Source organism: Mixophyes fleayi, chromosome 1, assembly GCF_038048845.1.
Source record: "Mixophyes fleayi isolate aMixFle1 chromosome 1, aMixFle1.hap1, whole genome shotgun sequence".
Taxonomy (NCBI): Eukaryota; Metazoa; Chordata; class Amphibia; order Anura; family Limnodynastidae; genus Mixophyes; species Mixophyes fleayi.
Genome location: NC_134402.1, coordinates 284,463,736 through 284,488,846, shown reverse-complemented (window position 1 = coordinate 284,488,846; position 25,111 = coordinate 284,463,736). Strand labels below are relative to the sequence as shown.

Genomic DNA, 25,111 nt, shown 5'->3' with positions numbered 1-25,111 from the left:
TGGATTACATTTCTGCTCATCAAACATACTTCAGAGCCCGCCCCTTCACTACACAAGTCGAGTTTAGCAAAGGGGGGGTTTAGCCTAAGACTTATGTGATTGGAAGGCACAAAACAATACAATCATCTGATTGGTGGAAAGCTCATTGTCCCGTCTTCTATCCCTTACGACAACCATCTGACGCTCCTTTACTTCTCACGCTCTAATTGGCAGTGAGAGACGCTAGTGCCCCGCCCACCACCAGCACTAGCGGCTGGGGACTCCTCCTCATACTCCCACCCCCAGGGTCAGTCGGTGGTGAGACCTGGTGCTATCTGCGCTGTGCTGTACTGCGGCAGCGCCTCTGTGGAATCCTGGGCGCCGTTTATCACCTACACGTTGCCGCAGCCAGCTTGCCGTGCCTCCGTTACACAGACAGTGCCTTGCTGACGGCTGCCCCTGGTCGTGGTGCCGGTTGGACATTGTGCTATTAACGTGTCAGAGCTAGAGAGCCAGCTATCCGGGGTATGACGTCAGAGCGCAGGGAGGCTGCAGTCAGTGTGTAGAGGGACGTCACGCCGAGACCCCGCAGTATAATAGAGGCCCCGGACCCCTGATACTATCTACTGCCGCGTTCTGCAGGTCAGTATGTACGCCAGGGACGTGTGGTGCACTGTGCTGTCCGTGTAGTGACCCAACCGCTTGCACTGTGGGCACCAGAATAGTTTACACTGACCCTGGTTTATCATGGGGTTCCCTGTCCACTGCTCTGCCTGTACCTTCATGTGATGGTCACTGATTGTATACCCCTATGTAACCCCTTGCTCACTTAGGTCAACCTATAGGATATCTACGAGCCCGTTATTTTGTAGATTCCAGCCCGAAGGGAAAAAAAGGAGGTATCATTATCCTGTACACCAGTTGTGTCCTTTCTGCCTCCCTTAATGTTTTATTTCCAGTGAGCATTGGTACTCAGGATTTGGCAATATAATGTGTTAACAATGACTGAAAGCATTTGTGTACTTCTCTTTATCACATGTATTGTCATGTGACAGGTATCTGTACAGTCAGTCATGAGTGTTTTATTACTTGTATGCGGGCTGAAGCTGGGAAGTATGGAAAACCTTTCCAGACAGACTGGAAAAAAGGAAGTATTCTTACCCCAGTCAGAGGTAGAAAGGACAATTTGCTTCCGTAGGCTATAAAGCATAAAGGGCATTTTGTTCTTTTTACCCATCTGTACCTTTTATACAAATAGCTTTGTTTTTTACCTTTTGTATTGCAACCCTCCCCCACCCCAACTTCCAGTTTTAATCCTGGGAATTATGGGTATAGAAAGATCTGAAAAGAGTGGTCTTTTGTTATGTAAAAAGGTAGAATTCCGAGGTTGTATCCTAGTTTAGTTTCAACACTGTGCATTGTAAGATCTCTGAATGTTGTGTGGTTAAGAATGTAATAAGACATTGCAGAAATTGGGTTGCCTCCATGTGACCAATGGCATCTATCCAAGAAAGCTCTGCAATTGTCCTGACCTGAGGTTGCTCCAGGTCACTCCATATTTTACTCTACACCGTGATTAAAATTGCTGGCTGTTGACAATGAGTTGTTGAATGTTCTCAACCCTTTAAATCCTAAAGTACCTGTATTGAATTGGAATATACTTTATAACATTGACAAAGTGATTGTCTGTACTGTATCCTGTGCAGATCATCAGATTAGTTGCAGATTTATCTGTTCTTTCCTACATTTTGTATATGGCTCTGAAGTATTACTGCACCCTCCCCCATTGTGCAGCTGCCTGAAATTAGTATCTGTGCATTGGGATGAGGTGGCTGGTGTAGTGTAGGTGGTAGGTACAGACTGATCCACCCTCTGCTATTATGTCTGGATCATTCAAATTGTAGGACTCTTTAAAATAGTGTCTAAAACTGTTTAGTCATGTGATTGCACATGTTACCTACTATGGAAGGCAAATCTAAATCCTAATCATTTATATATTACAAAGCTTGTATATTAATCACTGGCTGCTGAATTCTGTTTAAGCTACATTGAGAATTATGCTTTCGTGCCTTACATAAACAGTTATCTTGTTTAATATTGATCAATTGTTTTTTAATTAATAAAGCATTGTAAATTATGCATTATTTAAGTCTGTATCCCTTTTCAGTGTGACTGTTTCTTTACAGTAAATTTGCTTGCTTATGAGCTAAGCATTGTTTTTCATCCAAAGTCAGACAATGGTGAAACAAAATGCTTCTTGAAATTGGAGCGTCTTCACTGCAAACATTACTTGTATTGTAATCCAGTTGAATGGGCTTTATAGTATTCTGCCAGATTGTGTAAAGATTTCCATAATGGCTAAAAGATATTAACAAGTGATCTATGAAGTTGCTGCTTTCTGTTTAAAGCTAGGGATTCATTCAAGTTGTTCAATTATACTTTGAATTTGTATGGTTTCCATTAGTAAACAGTCATTTGGTAGCAATGTACCAAGAAAAGGGCAGGAAAAATAAACTCATGTACCCTCAAAATCAAACCAAATACCTTTTCTCAAAAGAAAATTGTCTTTCCCTCAAAACATACCTATGATACAGAAGTTTTGGGACCCTAACTTTTGGCTAGTATAGAAACAGGTTCCTTTCTAGTGGCTAGTAAACAGAATAGAGCCCATTTTGGTGGCAATTGCACAATGCAGAGGCCAGTCTGGTGGTTAGTAGTATTGGTATTTTTGTTTATTGGTTTGTACTGTTTTACTCTGTTTAGTCTACTGTGTGTCCTTGTTGTGATTATGGCCTAATTTGTATAGTATTTTTTCTTAATTATCACAATCTGGTCATGATCTGCCTTTGTGTTCTTAAAGAATTCACATGTGAGAGGCTTGGTTTTCATAATGGTACATTTATGCAGGGAATTGTCTGGTTTAAATGAGCAATGTGACATCATTATTGTGGGTATTTAATGAGTTTTTTTTTTTTTTTTGCTAATGGGATGCACAGAGAATGCTTATTTGACTGCTCATGGGTAGCATAGCTTTATCATTACTAAAGCCAGCATTTTACCATCTTCATCCACAATTATTATTTTTTTTCTGCTGTGTATGCATATTGAGGCAAGTTCACATTTAAGCATGGTTTTCAAACTTTTATTTTGTAAATGCCTCTTGGAAACTTTTGTTTTAATTCTTCTATAGGAGTTTGTTTGTTTTGGGGGTTTTTTTGTTTTTTTTACCTGCATTCTATACCTATTTTCTATACCTCTACACTTATCACTGGCACGCTGTGAAATGCATGAATGTATTCTACACCGGCCAATTGATGTTGGACACTCTGATTGTCCTTTACAATTTTGATACACCTGTGTTCTTATGGTGTACCTTCGCCGAGTTGAGAATTACTTAGGTGAATAGAGTATGAGCGATTACAAACATTTCTCACTAATTTGCTCTTACTCAAGTAGTCTGTTCTTTTAACACAGTAGTGTACATTTATGAAAAATGTTCAAGTAATAATGGAAAGAGTTTTGAAGAAGGTAAAATGACTAGTTTTGTATCCTTTACAGTGTTCTCCCTGGAAAATTTTGCCAGCTGAGTGGCAGTAAGAAGCAGTCTGGCGGGGGCAGTTGTAATACTTTGCAATAACAATGAAAAATGATAGAGGTTATTGCCAGGACTGGTGGTCAGTGGATTAACGCACACACTGCTGGTTGTAGTGCTCACATAGTGCCTGTTAGAACAAACCATTGTTTCTTCTATTATATTATAATAGGACTCGGTTGGGCTCCAAGAGCAAGGTGCCAAGTAAAAACAGCCGGGTGCAGCACCTGGGGAAAAAGGTGCTGGGGAGAAGACTGCTTTACCGCTCACCTACTTGACAGCCATTACTAATTGGTTTAATCCCCGAGTAAACTTGGCGATAGGAAAGAGTCATTAAGGAAGTATAAGGTCAAACCCTTCCTTCCTTCAGTGTCTCTTCCTGTCTCACTGAGGGTAGCACAGGACATCATTAGAGGGGTTTGGTCCGAATTATCTATGGTGACAATTCCGACAGGGGCAATTCCTACAAAAAAAAACCCCAAAATAATTAAATCGAATGTAAAATAGAGACTTGCCTTTAACCCGACGCTGGAGATCACCGATGGAAGCACAATGCTGAAAGCAAGCCATTCCGATTGAAGAACTATTCGGCAGTGCGGGGGGACGTCATCGCGGCGGCTGTCAAGACAAATTTAAAGCGGCAATGTGGGCTTAAGTGTTTAAGCACTTAACCTTAGGGCTCCCCACATTGCCGCTTTAAATTTGTCTTGACAGCCGTCGCAATGACATCACCCCGCACTGCCGAACAGTTATTCAATCGAAATGACTTTCAGCATTGTGCTTCCATCGGTGATCTCCAGCGTCTGGTTAAAGGTAAGTCTCTATTTTACATTCGGATTTTAATTATTTTGGTTTTTTTTTTGTAGGAATTGCACCTGTCGGAATTGTGGTAATCGTTTATACGATTACCACCGCATTAGAGTTGGTAGGGGAAAAAAAACCCAAAACATTTGTTTCTTTAGCTCACCTGGAACTATTTGTTCCATCTGAAAGGAAACGCAGAGAACCCCCCCTAGTCCTCCCTTACAAGGTCTTGTGTACAGAGCGCATGTGAGTCCAATGTAGTGAGACATGGCTGTGACTGATGGATGCGGATGCATTGCCCATGTAAACAGGATACGTTTGCAAAAGAGCCACAGGAGAACGCTGTCCAAGAGCATAATATCCACCATGGTCTGATGTATGCTTGTTGCACCCTTATTGTGACTCTGTGAAATTGTGACACTATTTGTAACCTCAAAGCTCTGAATAGAACGTACCTGATGCGGGCAACAATGTGTAAGTCAAAGTATGGTAATAACCGCGGGTTTGTGTGTAAACAATCATGAAGCCTGCATCAGCATTGACACTGCATGTCTATCAGGCTGCAAAAATGTGACCACTGAAGGGTTGCTTGCACAAGGTTCCCACACTTACGTACTTTGCACATTGCTGTTTGATGGAATGCTAACTGTAGAATCCAAAAAATGGCAAATGGAAACAAAGTGATCCATCAGGTCAGGCTGCATCTCTTATAAATTGGGTCAAATAGTTTTGCAATAATAGACTTGAAGCAGTTACAAGGAATAAAATGTTTTAGTTTGTAACTGAGCCTAAACACTCAGTGTCCAGACGAGGAGGTTTCCAGTAAAATATTTTACTGCCCTTTTTAGGGGAATATTGGCCTAATGAAGGGTCAGAAGAAAGGGAGGTGGAAATGTCTTTGAATACAGGAGTGGTTGACAGATTGATTAAAATAAGGGTTGAATAATGGACTATCGCCGCAGAACAGTTTAAGAACAGACTGAACTACTTGATGAACATAAAATGTTCTCACCTTTTTTAAGAACTTAATTTCCAGTAAATCAGAATCCTCAGATAAAAGACAAACAAATGCTAAGGGTGGAAAGGAAATGTACCTATTTGAGGGGAAGGACTCTAATAAGCTGGAATACAGTGCGATAAGTTGATGCAGCATCTTAATTGTGGTTTAGTAAAACCACTAGCTGCCTAAAAAATGGAGGGACACTGAAGCACCCCATGGTTAGAAAAATGAAGCTATCTACACTCTGCCCCTTAAGCCTAGCTTCAGAAAATTAAGGCCAGGCAGAGCAATACAACAGACTGTATCAGACTGGAATAAGTTAGCAGAATTTTCATGCTAACAAAGTATTCACAATGAAGGTATATGGGACCAGGGGTCGGAACATCAGGCTGTCGCCATGTATCTTTAGAAGTCGGTCTGTGTCTATCTAAAGTAAAACCACTGGAGGTTTCAGGACTATATAATAAAAACAGTTGCATGGAATTATCTCAGCCTTATAACCAGGGGACTTCATGACCTCTCCAGATCTCAAAGCTGTATTACCATGTTCCTATATCAAGGGCTCCTCAGAAATGTTGAAACTGTACATATTAGGTCACCATTTTCAGTTCGCAATTCTTCAGGGGCCTGTAATTTTACAAATGTCCTGGTCAAGGCATAATTGTCAAAGTGTACAGTTTGATTCCTTAAGTGAACAAAATAGTTAACATCAAAATGAAAGTCCAAACAGCAATATAAGAACATGAGGCCAAGGTACTCTGTAACCCACAGGGCCATAGACTTGAAAAGTCAGCTTAGTTTCTCTACAAAAAAAGTTTTGGAAGCTATAGTAGACTTGCACAAGGCATTAGCTTCACAGCCCAAAGAGAATTAAAAAAATAAAATAAATGTCAATGCTGATAAAATGGTCTATGATTGAAGAAGTAAGGTAATCCCTTCAATAGGGGAGCAGAAACTACTTTGAGTCTCTGGGATTCATGTGGCATGAGAGACTAATGCTACAGTGGATTTCTGAGTAGAAACAAATTGCATCCATTAGAATGAGATCTGCACCTGGAAATGTTTCAACGAATAGTGGAGAAATCTTTAAAGTGTTTTTCTATTATGATTGTTATGCTTTGGAAGCGTCATAAGACACCAGAGGGAGGGGGGAGCTGACCCTATATACATCCTGTGTGACTCTTCTTTCTGGTCTACTCTGTTTCACTCAGATTTATCCCATTAGTGGTGACTGCCATGGAGAGATGCAAGTAAAAATGAACAGGTTCTTATTTGTTGAGAAAACATTGTTGTATTGCATAGTGGTCCTTCCTAAAATGTTTTTCTTTTAGATGAAAAAAATAAATCTGTGCGTTGATACTGACGTGAATGCTCCTGAGTAATGGTACATATTTCAATTACTGAATTTTTCCCTTGGGGCAAATGGGTGCAGCCTTTTATACAGACCGTGATTCTGGTAACTGAGTCATATGCAAGACACATAAAGACTTTGAGGACTTGTTAGTAATTTGCATGAAACCTATTTAAACTGAAGGAATTCTCATTTTGATGCTTTTTTTTTTTTTTTCCAGTCTTAAATCGGCAATTTGAAACAGCTCGGGGGGGGGGGGATGACGACGATGAGTTAATGAGGATAAATGGCATTGACTGAGTTAATGCACTTTCCTGGTGTAATTTGGCAAAAATTTGAAACTTGTGGTATATACAGAGTTTGACTTGCTTCTTTTTAAAATTTTTGCTGTCAGAGGTTTGATTACTTTTTTCTGTTTGCTGTTAATTATTTTTGTCTGTCTGCTTTATTCCCCCTGCATTTATTTGGCGACTGCTAACTTGTAAGGATGCCAAATATGCACTTTTTATTAGCAGATTGGTTTTCTTGTGTGAGTTATAATCAAGTGAGTATATTTTACAGTGTTTATTTTATTTTTTCCTGGCACCAGGGGAAACCTTGGGAATAATGTTACCGACATTGAAGATTTCCATCATAGTGATTTGAGGGTCAGTAGCAGAAACCACCAGGACATAACATGTACATCTTGTTTTTTTTTAGTCGCCCTCATTACATGTCAAATATTAAATCACATTTTGATATATGCATGCAATACATATAATATAATATACAAACGCAACTACCTTTTTTATAATCGGGGTTTGTTGTTTTTTTTTATACTTTCACTATCATAAGTTATCAGTTATGTCATACAATAATTGATGTTTCTGCAACTGGATTTCCTATAAAAATAGCGTATGGCAAATACTTTGAATCTTACACTGCACAATTTATTTTTTCCGAATTTGTCCCTTAGCATCAGTATAAATAAAGTGTGTGTTTTTTGTTTAACAGTGCTTGACCAGTGATTAAACCCTTGACCCTGAGAAGCTTATGTTCTGCAGGGAGATTAATTTACAGTTTGGATAATCTCTTTGTGGAGTGTCCCTGTGTACAGCTGAAATGTAATTGGATCAAAGTTTTGTTTTCACTTCCATGCACTTCACCCAACAAGCTTCCATCATTCATGTTCTTGTAGCAAAACTAGATTTGTTGGTGAAGTGTTATTTCCCATATTAAAAGTATATTAAGAAGTCTTGATAGTAATGTTTAATAGAGGAGTAAAAGGCTTGGATACAAAAGGTGGCTTATGATCACCATAATTGGATTATTAAGGTTTCATTTTTCATAGGAATGTCTTTAAACTGTCATTTTCACATTCATGTGATGAAATCATGCTCCAAATATAGACACAAAATGCTGAAAGTTCAGTTGTCTTTTGCCTGCAGCTCTGGACTGAAATTGAGCTCCCTTTGTAAGCAGTAATTATTTGCAAAATCTGCACTTTACTTCACGTTCATTGATCTCATCCCTTTTTAAGGAATGTGACCAAGAATAACACTTTTGCCAGAGCCCACAGCCCCCTCCTCATATTTATCCAACATAGTTAAAGGAACTTTAATCTCAGTTTCTTTAATTGTGACGAGAACAGTGTATGTTGCCCTTAAGCCATGAGCAAATTTAGGTGACTGTCGGCCACCTCTTTGCGTGTTCTGTCGTGTTTTTGGGCTCTTCATACTTTATCACATCCCCAATGATCCCTCACATCCCTTGTCACCAGGGCATGCTACCAAGCTTTTCCCTTGAAACAGAATAATCACATCTCGGTAAGATTGATGGGAAGACTGGGAGGAGATGGAGATTATTTTGAAGAGAGACAGTGTTAACACTACTGAATGATAAGCTCTGTATGTAGACTAGATATATCCAGGCACATTAAAATAATTTTTTAGCTCACCAGGTCCTTCACCACTGTAACCATAAGAAAACAATTGGAGCAAACGGTTCTGTTAGTTTCTCACCCAGTAGCTGTTTGCGTAGAGTGTCGGCTTTGTCCATTCGGCACCTGTGGCAAAAATAAACGCAGAGAGATTTTTCGCGGAGAGGTGCTGAAGAGCATTACTGGGGGTACTGCTTGTTGTGAGTGAAGGGATCTAAAAATGTGTGACTGGATAGATCAGCTGTGGAACAGGAAATGGAGTGCAAACCTCAATTTTCTATGCAGAACATGGAAATACACCAATGTTATAAAATGCTTTAAAGTATTAGATTTATTTCTAAACCCCATGCCAAAATATCTTACTGTGTTGATAAATAATAGAAGCGTATGTTTTGGAAGAGTTTTCCCCCTTCTCAAATACATTGCTTCAAATAAAAGCTTTGTTTAATCTTGATAAGTCATCACACAATTTCAATGACTAGAAATTCCAATTTGTATTCACATGAAACAGAGACCATGTATTGTAAATATGGAATATATGCAATCTTATTTATACAGTCCTTGTGGTTTGGTTCATTTTGTTTCGGATGTAGAAGTTCCTTGGTTAACCGCCATATTGCCCCTGCGAGTAAATACACTGTGGAATCTTAGTGATCTCCAAACACTAGTAACGGACAACACATTTTATATGTAATTTTACTAGCGTTAAATTTGGATTGTGGCCTTATACACTTCTTCCCTGTTAAGATAGTTGCTTATGGTATATTTTTTTATGCTGTGGCTATCAAACCTACTCCAGAGACTTTTCCTTCCTGACCTCCATCCACACCCGTTCCCTTTATTTCTGAAAGGATTTTGCACCTGAAACATCCAAAGATTACTGCTTCTGTAATGGCCATTGTATTTGTATACAATGTATATTAAGCTCCGTGTCTCACATTCATAAACTGTATTGCCCCTCTAGCTATTGAGCTTTGTGTTTGAGACATTTCTTAGCTGGCATAAAATGTATTGCATCCAGGAGTGAATGCATTCATTTCACCATATACTTGATGGTTTAATATCTTGGCGGTGCAACTTTTATACAAACTCACTAAACTGGAAATGCAAAAAACTTTTTATACATTCTAGTTTGTGATTGTATGTTTTGTTTTGAAGCAAGCCATACATTTTTAACCATGAGTGTTTGTTTTAGCCGTAGGTTGAACCTTTTTGTTTCTCTCCTTTTTTATTGTACAGCCTTTTGTTGGTATACACAGCAGATGTGCAGAGTGGTGAATAGTTTCCACCACCCACACATTTAGCCGGTCTGCTTCATAGTAGGTTATACACATGACCTAAGTAAGGCTGCATATATGCTGGTGTGTGGAAACACTTTAACTGCATAAGCCTAACAATTAGGGATGTGCACCGGCCACTTTTGGTGTTTTGTGTTTTGGATTCGGATTTGCTTGAGGTTTTGGTTCGGATTTATTTTGAAAAAAGCATAAAAAGTGCTAAAAACAAGTTTTGTGTTTTTTTTCACTCCTACGCTATTAACCTCAATAACAATCATTTCCAGTCTATTCTGAACACCTCACAATATTGTTTTTAGGCCAAAAGGTTGCACCGAGGTAGCTTGAGCACATAATGCCAAAAAAAGAGGTACAAGATGGAATTGTTCTGGGTCCTCCCTCCCACCCCTCGCGAGATTCGACGCGAGACTTGGACGACAGAGCCTCGTTTTCATTTTTTTGCCCGCCGGAAATATCCGAACAGTGCTCGGATCCCGTTCAGATCCGCACTGTTCGGGTGGGCTCGGATTAGCGAAATCCGAGCCCGCTCATCTCTACTAACAAGTTACGCACATGTGAATATTATTGTACCACATGAGACAATACATAATTGAATATAACGTGCATTACAATATTTTTAACTTTTGGTCCAGTCCAGTGCGCCTGGCGCGTGTTTTGTCCATTTCAACATTGACATGCATCTCAATGGGGTCACCTTGTAAACACAAGAAGATGTGGTTAAGAAGCATTTACTTTCAGTGGTGCATATTTAAAAAAAAATAAACATGTTGAACGTACTTGTGAAACCATACAGTTTTTGTGCCGTTTTGCAATTGCTTTTTAACACGTGTAAATGTATTGCAAACTCCAGTGTGTATCTAGCCATAGAAGGGTTGTCTGAATATACTACCCCTAATTTTTACCTTTTTATTTATGTAGTTATTTTCTAATACCGGTGTACCATGACCAAATGGTAACGTCTGAGGTGCCCAGGTTTTTCCTGTTTTAAATTCTACTGCTGACTTGATTTTGCTTTCAAACTCCCTGCTTCACCGAGGTTTCCTTAGTGTGTAGAGAAGAATTTTGGCTTTTAAGACCTGTTTGTTATGTGACCAGGGCTTCTAAGTAAAACGACAAAACCATTTTCATCTTTGGTCGGTATAATGTTTCAAATGCAAATAGTGAAAGCGGAATAGTTAGTGGCCTTGGTAACCAACCCTCTGCTGAGCCAGGCCCACTCCACACGTTAACTATGGCTCAGAACAAAGCCGGTTTCATAGAGCTGTACCTTATTAAATTCCCTTTGCTTAGAGGCAGCATGGTGCTGGCGTGCTGAATGAACATATCTGGTGTGAACAGGTAATTTATCGTTATGTGCCGATTATTTTTTTCCAACAGAAGTGTAGTTGATGCTTGGAACTAATGAAGTCTGTCTTGAGAATAATTATAAGTGAAATGAGCAGAATAGGTGAATATTGCCAATATCTGATTTGTATGCAACTGAAACAGCCTTATAACTTGATCACACTGTCTGTAAAATCATTTTGCCAGCTTTGCATTTGCCATGTGGTGACCACATAGACTCTGTGACATCACAACTGCCTGTTCACAATATGTGCAAAAGTTCCACCTGCTGATAAATGCAGCACTGCAAGATACCATGTTCACACCCAACATTAGCAACGGTAAATGTGAGATTGTGCTGACATAACTGGGTTATTCATGGTATCGTGACACTGGGCATATGGAGGTAGAGTATTAAAACTCATTTGGTTACATTGGTCTGAGAAAACAACTGTCTTCGCGATAGATTATATTTTACATTTAATGAGTGTATAATTTTGAAAAGTTGTTGACATGATATGCTAGAATTTTAGTCTGTTCTTTAACAAATGTAAACTATTGTATAATTGTACCTGTGACCTCCAGTCTCAGCAGCTGGGTTCTGGTTCTTAATGAAGTGACTTCTAATTTGCCTCCTGCATCTGTTTGTGCTATTTTGTCATGTAAAAGAGTTAACTTGTGATCTATATGATGCCATGTATTTATTAAACAAAAATTAGATTTAGTGGCCCACAGTAGTCCAGAGTGTGGGTACAACCTATTCCACACTAGTAAATCATCTCCTATGCACAAAAGCCAACGTTCATGTACCTGAATATATGTGCACCATACATGTTTAAAGCCTACCTGCTATATGTTTGTAATAGAATGCCTTGGCCATGACCCAGCCTGAACCTGAAATGAAAGAGAAGAGGTATACACAGTCTCCTCCTATGTCTGATATAGCACACTTTATATAGATTTTGAATGTTTATAAAGTAGGAATTGCTGCCTAAGAGATGCCTTGATAGGGAGGTAAATTAACATATACTACCACACTTGCCAGATGAGTGCGACCAAATCCAATTTGCATTAAATACAGTGGTGAACCACAGGCTGATTGCCATGCGGAACACTCACCATTTACATGGGTGTTCATGCCAAGCAAAGTATATAAAAATTTGTGCTTCTGATTACCACTTTCATGTCTTTTTACTTGTAGTCAAAGGTGCCATGTATGTCCTTAGCATTTGAATTTCTGTGTGTTAAGAAAAACAAGGCTTGTGGGTTTAAATTTTGTTGGAGTGGCTTTATTTATTAAAAAAATGTCCTTGCCCCAGTGAAACTTGCATCTGTATTCCCTGCCACATGGATGGACACATCAGGGTTCATTTTTTTCAGAACCCAATATCCTATCAGTATGTCTTCTGGAGTGTGCGACGAATCAGGAGCTCCTGGAGGAAACAGATACAGATACGGGAAGAACATATTTGTCACACACTCTCCATTACATACTGATCGTGGGGTACTAAAAAACTTATCTTATAAGAACAAATAAATATGAACTTGTTTGGTCTATTAAAGTATATTGTAAAGTAAATCCATTTAACCTGAAGCAGTAATGTCACAAGCTAAATTAAATGTCTGTCGTCTTTTCCCAGAGACCAAGATGAATAATCTCTCATTTAGTGAGTTGTGCTGCCTCTTCTGCTGCCCGCCATGTCCGGGGAAAATTGCCTCAAAGCTTGCTTTTTTACCTCCTGATCCAACTTATACTCTTATATGTGATGAGAGCGGGAGCCGCTGGACTCTTCATCTGTCAGAACGAGCGGACTGGCAATATTCCTCCCGAGAAAAAGATGCAATAGAGTGCTTCATGACTAGAACCAGCCGGGGAAACCGCATTGCCTGCATGTTTGTACGCTGCTCTCCCAATGCCAAGTACACACTACTGTTTTCTCATGGAAATGCTGTAGATCTTGGTCAGATGAGCAGCTTTTACATAGGACTGGGCTCTCGGATTAATTGTAACATATTCTCTTACGACTATTCTGGATATGGGTCCAGCTCTGGGAAGCCATCGGAGAAGAATTTATATGCCGACATTGATGCTGCTTGGATTGCTCTTAGAACAAGGTAAGTGACTAAGCCGGCTACACGCTATGTTTACACTAGTACTAACTTGCCATTGGCCCCTTATTGCTCCAAATGCAGTCTTAAAATTACAGTGGTTCCGAATAATAATTCAATCATATCTTTATTAAGAACATGATGGTCAAAGGTCTGTAATTATCCAACCACACCAAGTGAGATCAGGAGGTTCGGTGCTTGGACACGGCGTTCAGCCCTCGTGTGGTCAGCTTTACTCATCGCCTAGAGTAATTGCACACCTATTCATCTAACTAAAATCTGTCCAATGCTTCATTTGATATTTTTGACCGAACAATAAATGTTAAGTTCCATAACTGAATAGCTTCAATATATTAAAATATCCCAATGAATTTATATACAATTTTACCAACGTCCAGTTTTTACTGTACTTCATAAATGTACAATTTTATACCCAAGACTGCTGTGGCATTCTCTAGGCTGGTGCCACGCAGGTGACTTGAAATGCATAATATAAGCCTGCATGACACCAGCCTTCTTCTACATGAGTACTATGAAGATTGTGTTTTTTTGTTTTTTTTTTTAAATGGACAGGCGTTTTAGGAATATATCTGAAGTGTCGAATCAATTTATACACTCAAACAATAAACTGGACTTGTCCTAAGTTTAAAAAGCCAATTACATCTTCAGGAAATGTCAGTTTATTTGTGTAATTTAGTCACGTGAAGCACATGATTTCAAAGTGCCGTTGTTGATTTGCCTCAACCAAGTAAGTTCCATTAAAGTATTTTGTGTGGGATTGTACTCAACTAATATCCTTTTTATAACTTTCTTGCTGAGTAAAGCAATGGCATTTTCCTCCCTGAGAGAGTCTTTATTGAAACGTTATTTCTTGATAAAACCAAGCAAATATTCTTACATTTCCTGTGATAATTTGGTCACTAGGGCCGCTGTTTCGTTTTCTGTCAGTGACGTTTCATTTTGCCTCTGGTAAGGGAGCAGTGTAGTAGCAATCACTCATAAAAATAATTGCAAGTGTACAAAGTTCACTGGAAAATGTTGCAAAATCTTACTTATAAATAAGATATCTCTTTGTGTATTTAAAAGAAGAAAATATTTTTGCATATTTAATTTCATTGTTACTCATCATTGTGTATTAGTTGGTTTGTAATGTGACTACTGCTCTCTGCTTGTGCAAGGATTGGCTCTACTTCCTGAGCTTGCTAAATGTTTTAGGTAATGCGTGTCATAATTAGATCATTCCAGACTCAAGTAATAGGAAGGTTGGGCATTTCCTCTGTAAGGACAATCCACCTGGATGAGTTGTCACTGAATGTGTAATGATTAGCAATCATTCTACAATCTTTAGCTTTAGGAATATCTTCTAGATTACCAAGCTTTTCATTGCCATCTATACTGCAGGCTTATTTATAATGTTATGCCTGTGTCATGGGAGAGTGAATGTATTTTGCAACTATCAGCAACTGTGAAACTGATGGTGTATAAGTGAGTATGTTTTAATCTGTCATAGCATGGCATTTTTTACTATGATCTTGATTTCCTTTCCCCCCCCCCTCTTGCCTGATTCACCTGAACAGTGCCTTCTTGCCTCCTGCCTGCTTGTTGGTCCTATATCTGTCTTATATATATATATATAGAGAGAGATATAGAGAGAGATATAGAGAGAGATATAGAGAGAGATATAGAGAGAGATATAGAGAGAGAGATATAGAGAGAGAGATATAGAGAGAGATATAGAGAGAGATATAGAGAGAGAGATATAGAGAGAGAGATATAGAGAGAGAGATATAGAGAGAGAGATATAGAGAGAGATATAGAGAGAGATATAGAGAGAGATATAGAGAGAGATATAGAGAGAGATATAGAGAGAGATATAGAGAGAGATATAGAGAGATATTTATATTGGCCCTTCTGCTCCACGGGAGGTTTCTGTCCTGCCTGAGCTCGCCTTAGGACACTTCCGTTACGGTTTGACAGGTGTACCGCCCCAGTCAAACTCCCAACCTGCCACTGTCCTCGGAGTGGGGACTCAAAATATATAAATATATTTTGGTGTGTGTGTATATCATTATAGATAGTAATACAAAATTGCGCAGCATACCTCCACTCTGAAAATAATTTGAAAACCTACCTCAACCAGCCCCAACGATAGACAGGTTAGGAAGAGCCCCAGTGCTTTTCAGCATTAAGCCTATAATTTCTGGTAGGAAGGTAGGCACTGATTTGGGGTCCTGCTTTCCTATCATGACAACAGCTCTGCGCTGACCACTCTAAGGTTGTTTTCAACTATGTCAAGGGGCTTGAAGACTTGTGGTCTCCTTGCTTTTTAGTAAAAGTCAGGCTCTACTGTCTAAGGCTGGGACTGACTTAAGGATTTTTTTTTTTTTTTTTTACAAAAATGCCACTAAAACTAGATTCCTCATTCACATACAGTTTTTGCATGCATTTTGACTTAACTTGCAGTTTGGGTTTATTCAAATTGCCGCACTGCATGAGATGGCATATAATACACTGTTGCATACATACTGCAGTTTGAAACATCTGATGTAATGTTGAAACACAAAGTAACACTGTAAATCCTGGTTTTGATCAAATGGCTGTAGTTGACCTTTTTTATTCCCTCTTCGATTGTATGCCATATACTGGGTTCACACTGCTAGGTAAACATTTTTGGGTGCTTTTGGTTCCCCGCAGTAGCTTTAAATGTGAAAGCAGTTATCTGTTTCTCTTTAATTCCCATTTTTGGTACAATACGGTAAAAGTTAGTTGTAGTCATTTCTTGTAAACTTGTGGTGCAGTTTATCACATTCTTGTTCCCTGTCAAGCAGATGGGGGAGTTTCACACTGTAAAATATTGCAGAAAACACTGGTGATGTCATTATGCAGCACTCTTACAATATTTCATTGTGTAATCCCCCACCTCCCTTGGAGGCTACAATAAAGCCTGCGGCTGGTAAGACAGTAGAAAGGGACTGAAGCTGAGGAACAGGGATGCAGGCTCCAGATCAAACACTGCATCGGGAAAGCATAGATATTCCATGGCCTGTATTATTGGATTGCTTAATCAATAACTCAACTTTATGGGTGTCGTAAAGAGGTGTATTGATTGTCATGCAGTGGAATGTTAGCCACTGCAATGAGAATTCATACATTATAAGTGTTGCATTTCAACATATTAAAATAACTGCTCACAGCTTTGTAATTATTAATGACTTTAATTGAATACATTGCTTTCATTCAATTGCTTTAAAAGTAACCATCACACTTATGTATCATTAGCAATGATCTTCCTAAAAATATGGAGTGAAGTAAAATGTCGGGTATACTGAGGTCTAACAAAACTAGGTCATGGTTAAAAGACAACACAAAAACAGTGGTGTTCCAGTAATCGCATGCTATATGGGTCAGAAAGTCCACTTATGCCAGGTGTTCTCACTGGAATACAATGAGCTTGCCCTTCCTCTGTGTTCTTGTAAAGTTGTGAAAACAAATAGTGTATAAATAGTGACTCAGTGTTATGAAGTAATATAAACTGTTTCATAACTTCTAGAAGTTCTGCCAGCATAGTATCATGTGTAGATGACAATAGAAGTGCATTTTAGTAAAATATAGAAAAAAAAAAACTTGTACTTCTCTAGTATATTTAAATCTATAAAACAGTCGTGGAATGCATCTACTATAATGCCACGAACGCTGATCGTGTTCTGAAACTTTTACAAATACATCTTATATTTTGTTTCAGTACAGTGTATTTTACCCAATATGTACAAGGTGTACCTCTTCACATCTGTCTTATTCGTGCGAACATATCTGTTATATTGCTGTACAATAGAACCTAGATTACAAGCCCTCATACATTCCTATCTGATGATGGCATTTGCAGTTGTTCTTTCAAAAAGAAAGGTGAAGACTCTTGAAAGTGGTTAAGACATAGGTTACTTTGTATTAACAGTCCCTATTTTGGTATACTCTTGTGCTGTAAGAAAGTGGCACTCAGACTTTCAAGTCTGGATTCAAAATTGTAGTTAAACATTTTGGGTCCCACAACTTTCATTTAATATAAATAAATTAAAATCTGCACTCCTTCTTTGCTTCAGTGCTGAAGAACCTCCTCTTGTAATATCCACACTGGAGATCCTCCCACAAAAGGGTGGGTCTAGTTCGGTGTTATCAAAGCAACTACCCTGTGAATTTTCAAATGAATACAGATGAAGGGCTTTGTCACCCTCATCTTAGGTCCACGTGAATGGCAGGTATGATCTCCTGCTGCTCATTTAGAAGCCTTTGCGCGCACACAGCAACGATATGGAGCACAGGTAAGTAAAGCAAAAGCTTTTATATCAATCCGCCATCATTTGAGGTGGGTAGAATTATTCCCTATTTGAAGCACTAAACTTAAATAAGACTACATTCTTATAGTAGTAACAAACACTCCCACTGTTGTATGTGACATAAACAGGGACAGACAGGCTTATTAATAAATGTAGCAGTAAGCAGAGCAAATATGCAAGAGATCAAATCTTAAAACTATATAAAAAAATAACCTTAAAGCTACAATAGCATGAAAAACTTTGTTTTATTGTTCCTTGCTCAAGCTGCTATTAATGATTTATAGCTTGCAAAATGTCATGATTACCATGACAAATGATATGATGGAGCAGAGAAGGTTTGTGATGCCCCCTGTTCTCAGCATGCTTGTTCACAGCAAACTCCCTTTCCCTCATTCCTCTGCCATCATGTACATGGAGGGAGGGCTCTGGCATCAGATCACGTTACCCGCTCCTTGGAAACGAGCTTGAGCATTGAAATGCAAAAAAACAGGATTGCCACTTTGACTCTACCAACCACACCTCCTCAATCCGATAGGAGCAGTTTGTGGTTCTCTGTGAAGGAGGAAAAAATAGTGTTAAAATTTCCTTTAACCCCTTCATTGCTAAGGTATTGCTTTACCCTTGTGTTGGCACTTTTAGGATCATTACACTCCAACTTCAGTATCAGTCACTTGTTTACCCAGTACCCAGGCAAATCACAGCTTGGGTTTGTATTTTTTTTTTTTCTAGGAGACTTTGCACTTGTGGAACATACCACCCAAACTTGAATGCACAGCACTTTCTGGAAAGTGGTGCAGCACCGGAAATTAACACGGGTTTTCATTTGTTTACTAAAAGTAGGGACATTCATTTCTTTCTGAATAGCTGCAGGTCTTGTGTCAAGAATAGTACACCAATAGTCTGCATTAACTTCCTGGTATTATGTACCCATTATTATTATTTACATAAACGTGTTTCTTTGTGTAGTGGTCGTGAGCCATCAGCAGACAATAAGTAAACTGAGGCTTCCTTATTTGAAAGAGGATTCTTCAAATGTGGGTGCCCCTGTGTACTTTATAAATGGAGATGTAAAGGTTGTTTCGAGAAGAGCCAGCCTCCCTTGTATTTAAATAACTATTGTAGGGGAGATCTAGATCCTCCCTCCTTTTAAAAATAAAAAAGAACCCTGCTCTTTAAAATATAGGTGTTTCATTTATTCTGGAACTGGGGGGTGACATCTGAATCCTTTCAGAGCTCTCGTTCTCCTACTTTTTTAATGTTCGTTTTTGATTAACAAGCAATAACTGTCAGTAGGCAATATTTCAAATGGGAGCACTCTTATTTTATAAAAGCGATATTTTTTTTTTATCCCCCCCCCCCCCTGCTTATCAAGTGTGCACCATTTTTAGTACCATGGGGGCCGTTGCTTTATCATTGTGATGACGAGGACATGTAGAGGTCATTTACCACTCGCCTGTAACTGTCAAGGAGATAAATAACTGAAAAATAGATGTCACACAGGTTGTGCTCTTCTGCTCTAAGTACTTACCATGCATCCTATATACCCTGAGAGTTTTGTTAATCTTCAATCTTGCAAAATACAACCAAATAATAAATTGCAGTTAAAGATCCCCTCTGAATATGGAAACAATGTGCAGATCCTGGGCTTTGGCACAGATCAGTGAGTTCATGAGAAGGGTCTACAAGTCATGGTGCTGGGAAGAAAATCTAATTTTAAAAGGAAATCTTGTCTGCCAGTGTAAAGTCCACTGATGCCTTTGCGGTATGGCTTTTCTCTATAAACCATAACGCATAACTGCCTTACAGCTATTAAATACATTTTTTGTTAACGTAAATAGTTACTTGAATGCAAAACCTGTTGGGCTAAAAAATACATGGATCCATACTGTGTGATGACCCTTTTTTAGGTGGTCTTGATCCAAGACCATATGACAAACAAACTTGTTACAAATCAAAAAGCATATGTTGAAGATTTATAGAATCAAAACGAAAACCATATAACACTGAATGCTATGGAAGGAAAAAGGGGTATGGGAAAGGTTCATACCCAGGGAGAACAATTGTAAGTTGTTGCATAACAGGAAGTATTGCTCAAAAACAGGCACCCAAACCTTTAAGGGTTTTAGGGGCATATTCAATTCCGATCCCGATCACAGCGGAAAATGCGCACTACTGCCGGTAATACGGTACCACAATAACGCGTATGCGAACGAAAATCCACGTTATTGCGGTACCGCGGATTAGGTTCGCGGCCTGTTCTGGCGCGATTCCGCAGATCGGAATTGAATATGCCCCTTAGTGTACTGAATGATGACACAGGTCACAAACTCCTTTCGGTATTAATACCATACTCTATTAGTAAATGTTTATTGGTGGAGCTAATGGAGACTTCCACGCAATAAAATGAGCAGCAGATTTATTGAATAGAAGTTTCAGCGTAGGAGTAATGTTTACTTTTATATTTATGAATTCTGTTTTAATGAGGTTTTTCCATATATTGGTTAAAAATGAAAACCCAAAATCTCGTTCCTCAGTGATTCTTTGAAGGATCTTGTACGAGTGGCAAATCAGCTCAGGAACTTCGCCACACTGCTTCCCACACCTATGTCAGTGATAGGCCACATCTGCAGCCTTCATAAGGGCTGCACAGTGGACTCTCTCCTCTGGTTATGCCGCATGTCTTCCCTGCACTGTGAGGCGGGAGTCTGCTGTACCCATTCTTAGAAGGGCGAAAGCGACCTGTTGCCCACTGCTACAATAAGCACTGTTGCTCTGGCATGGGTAGCAGCATGATGAGGTTCATGAGCTGGCCGGGAGAGCAAAACCATACCTCCTATATCTGCAAGCGTTCAGCGACTCTCCCCTGATATTTGTAGTTTTAAGGTGAAAATTATGTTGGTTTCTGTTTGAACAAGACTTGTTTCAAATAAATTATATGAACAAAATATTTCAAGCACTTTTTTTTATGATATATAAATGTCAACATGTCAACACTTATTTTATTTTTTATATTTGAATGAAAAAAAAATAATCAACTCTGAACACCTGAAACCCTGTTATTCAAAAACACTGGTAATTGGTATAGGTTTCCCTCTTCATAATTTTTCAGTTAGTGAATTTGTCAGTCACGTAAAGACATATTTGTATCTTTAAAGCTTCAAATAAAGAATTACCTGATTGTGTTACAGAAATGACCTATTCATCTATTGGGCACATTCGTTGTTGTATACAGCTAGTAAATCACAACTTAACCCGACTCTTTCAGAACTGAATGTATAGATATGGAAAATGAAATCCTGACCTAAGGAAAATATGGCTTTAAGTTCAATGTTAGCATATTAGTAGATAAACCAATAACTCACACTAAGAAAATTCTAATACAATAAAAAATATCCTTGAAATGCTTTGATCTGCCAATGTGCATTTCATCAATGCCCTTGGTTTGTTTGGGATTTTATTTTGTATTTTGTTTCTTTATTTTTTTTGGGCAGAAAGACAAATTGTGTCAAAATTTACTGGAGTTCGGACACTTGTATGTTGGCACCAACACATTTAGTCTAGGTGTGCCAAATATTAACCAGTTTGTGCTTAATGTGTCCTCTAACTCGCTGTTCTTGCTGTATTGGTTGACAGCCTCTCATAATAGTTGCAGATATCGCTGCTTTCTATGGGTGCACTATGGCCCTACCTCCTGGAAGGGTCAAGAAGTCCCCTATATTGACTGCTTTTGGCTACTGGGTGTAAGTTTATAGAAAATCTACAGTATACACACGTCAAAGGTCCACCCTAATGGGCCCTTCAAGCAGCAATCCCATGAAAAAATAAGGTGTGTAGAGTTGTTGGTGGTGCTTTTACCTAAATCATTGTGGTACAGTAAAAGAAAAATTTTGATATTTTCAATTTTTCCTTGCTTTATTTCTTCAGACTGCTATTAATGATTTATAATTCTGCAACGTGTCTACAGAGTAATAGGACAACCATGGCGACCACAGTCATATGGTGCATGATGTAGTGAGCAGGGAAGCTATGGAACAGTCTCTTTAACTCTGTCTGTCTTGTATACTATAAGTTCTCACACACTTCCCACCCACTGCATTCATGTACGTGTGTGTGTGTGAGACTTGCAACGATACTGGTTGTAGCTCTAGTGAGATTTTGAAAAGGAAAATTATTTGCAGGAGGACCGCTAATGAAAAATCGGATGCAATGGTTAAAAGCTACTCTACTTTTTGAAACCATCAGAAAAGCATTTTTAAGGACTGTTATCTTGGTATTGTTTTGGGTCTTTTGCATGTAAACCGCACATTAAAGTTGGCTAAAAATATGCATTTTTAGATTCCATTCCTCCACCCCCCACCCCTCACTTCTGCATTTTTTCCCTTGTGGAAGCCCTCCATAAAGAGCAATAAATACATTTTTAAAAAAAACAACAAACTAAATGGACATATAAACTCGCACAAACGATACAAAGCTGGCATCTGGAAGGAGGTGAAGACTCTGTTGTATTTCTCCAATTGGTAAACATTTTAAAAAGAAAATACAGGCTTTAATTAGGATTTATATCTACATTTGTCTCTTTTACACATTCATTGTAAGTCAATAGGTAAGGGCATGTGTCAGTGTTTTTAGTAGAGATGAGCGGGCTCGGATATCTGAAATCCGAGCCCACCCAAACGTTGCTGATCCGAGACAGATCCGGGTATTCCCGCCAAATGCAAAACTGAAACCGAGGCTGAGTCATAATCCCGCGATACTCTGATCCTATAAATTCCCCGCTAGCCGCCGCCATCTTCACTCGGGCATTGATCAGGGTAGAGGGAGGTTGTGTTAGGTGGTCCTCTGTCCTGCTATATCTCGTGCTGTGCTGGGGAAATAACAATGCCCATAGAAGGACACAGCGCAGCACAGCACGAACATTTTTAAAAAGTTATAAAAAGAAATTAAAAAAAAATATCCAAAAACAATCCTGCAGTAGAAGTCCATTGGTACTGCAATATTACAAAGTTCACTGATTCTGCAGAATAGACTGGGAATTAGTGGAAATGATTGTTATTGAATGTTATTGAGGTTAATAATAGTGTAGGAGTGAAAATAAACCAAAAAACTTGATTTTAGCACTTTTTATGTTTTTCAAAATAAATCCAAAACCTTAAATCCGAACCAAAACCTTTCGTCAGGTGTTTTGCGAAACAAAACCTCAAGCAAATCCGAATCCAAAACACGAGACACCAAAATTGGCTCGTGCACATCCCTAGTTTTTAGTATATTGTGGTATATCTCTGTGCATTAGGTTTTCCTAGCAATATGTCTTTAAGGCTTGGTATTCAGTATAACCATTGTATTTGCATTGTATGCCAACAAATGACTTCAATTATTTGAGTAAACCATGAAAACTTTAAGAACACTTTTTTTTTTTTTTTTTAAGGTATGGTATACGTCCGGAGCATGTCATTATATATGGCCAGAGTATAGGAACAGTCCCATCTGTGGATCTTGCTGCTCGGTATGAAAGTGCTGCTGTGATTCTTCATTCTCCCCTGACCTCTGGCATGAGGGTAGCCTTTCCAGACACAAAGAAAACATATTGTTTTGATGCATTCCCTAAGTGAGTATTGCTCTGTTTTCATAATGTATGTTAAAGTTGTAGATTAATTCCATCCTGGCTTTGAAATCTTGATGATAAATGGACAAGAATCTTTTCAGATGTTAAAAACTCTACTACAGCTGCCAAAAACTAGTGCTGGACTGTCCAACATATATTTATGCTTGACTCCATTATTTCTAAGAGGAAAATCCCCATATGCAGTCCACTCAATGCCAAATTTGGACAAACCTACTTTAGTTGAGTGTATAGTCTCTTTTTATGGTTAATGGAAACTTGCATGGTGACAAATAAATAATTTGGAGAAAAATCCCACAATATTTTGTTAAAAGGAACGTCCGCCTTAAGTTTTGCTCAAGTGCAGCAGTCTTTGGCAATGTTATTGACCTTATGGTCTTTAAATATTTACTTTTTTTTAAATGGTATCATAATGTGCATTCGATCTTGTAAATTGTGTATTTATGTGCCTTGAGAAGTACCTTTTATGCAGCCTTCTAATTTTATATTGGTAAAGTGCTTTCTATTCTTTCTTACAGCATTGACAAGATTTCCAAAATAACTTCCCCAGTCCTGATCATTCACGGCACAGAAGATGAAGTTATTGACTTTTCACATGGCCTGGCGCTGTTTGAGCGTTGCCAGAGGCCGGTAGAACCGCTCTGGGTGGAAGGAGCAGGACACAATGATGTGGAACTTTATGGACAATACCTTGAGCGGTTAAAACAATTTGTCACACAAGAGCTTGTAAATTTGTAAAATACTACTTTGTAAAAAAAAAACACATCTCTTCCTGACCATGTTAGATTTTTTTTTTTTTATTCCCCCTCCTGGACTGTGAGCCATAATAAAAGGGGTTTTTCTTTTTGTTTTGGGGTTTTTTACCCGATGGTCTGTCTGCAAATCATGTGTTCAATGTGTGTAACAATGTGCAGGTAATGATTTATTAAAACAGAGGATAAATGAGGATTTTTTTCAGCAATTTTGTCACACCCCTGATTTTTGTAACCTAGTGGGGGTTTCTCCCTTGCTACCTCTGCAGTTTCTATTGATGTGAATGATTACACAGCGCTCAATAGAGCAGATATAATGTGATTGATGCTGTATAAATAAACAATTGTTAAAGCCAGTGAGGCCACTGCTGTGTTCTAGTGCAGACCATCCTATCGGTTACTGGCATTTCTTCAAAACCAGTCTCAATAGTCTTGCATGTTGTCCAGAGAGCTGTAGATTTGCCAATAGTGGTAGTGGTCCCACTGGCAGTAGCTGATATTGCTAACATGGAGAGACTCCCACAGTTATACCAAGCACTTGTGACTTGGCAGATGAGGGAAATCACCCATTAATGCCACTAATGAAGTTTGTTTATACCAGTATTAGAATGTGGAATTACACTTGATGTGCAGTCATGCAGCTGTAGTTTTGTGTATTTAATCATTTGTTTGTTTTTTTTCTTTGGTCTGCCTTCTGTTTCACTAAGAGCTCTTGGAATTACTGCATCAGCACGGTACATCCATACCTACTGTCTCTAGAATGAGCAGTGTTTATATGACGGCATACTGATCCTTGAAATCATTTCCATCATGTTCAGAAGGGGTAGTCTTTTCTTACAAAAACACCGGGTGCCCCAATACTTAAACACTTATATCGATCTCCAATGTGCGCAGGCTTTATGGGAAAAAATACTTTAATCAAAGATGTTGTGGATGCTTGATTTAAATCTTGTCAAATAATAAACATCAAGTGAGAAGAATATAGTTGCCAAATACGTTCAAAGCTCCCATTGCCTGTTCCAAGACACTATGGCCTG

General features: G+C 38.7%; 1 protein-coding gene across 1 annotated transcript; it reads left to right on the top strand.

Annotated features, from left to right (window-relative positions):
• The first annotated feature begins 234 nt into the window (after positions 1-234).
• Positions 235-24,430, top strand: ABHD17B (abhydrolase domain containing 17B, depalmitoylase). The gene is made up of 4 exons (XM_075210980.1): positions 235-621; positions 12,903-13,377; positions 23,128-23,307; positions 23,841-24,430. The coding sequence occupies exons 2-4, from the start codon at positions 12,911-12,913 to the stop codon at positions 24,058-24,060; spliced, it is 867 nt and encodes a 288-aa protein (XP_075067081.1). The 5' UTR covers positions 235-621; positions 12,903-12,910; the 3' UTR covers positions 24,061-24,430.
• Positions 24,431-25,111: the final 681 nt, after the last annotated feature.

Bases quoted from the DNA above. Each gene is read 5' to 3' on its own strand.
- ABHD17B (XM_075210980.1), top strand. From the start codon at position 12,911: ATGAATAATCTCTCATTTAGTGAGTTGTGCTGCCTCTTCTGCTGCCCG. The intron at 13,378-23,127 runs GTAAGTGACTAA...TTTTTTTTTAAG, and splicing joins TGGATTGCTCTTAGAACAAG to GTATGGTATACGTCCGGAGC. The intron at 23,308-23,840 runs GTGAGTATTGCT...TCTTTCTTACAG, and splicing joins TGTTTTGATGCATTCCCTAA to CATTGACAAGATTTCCAAAA.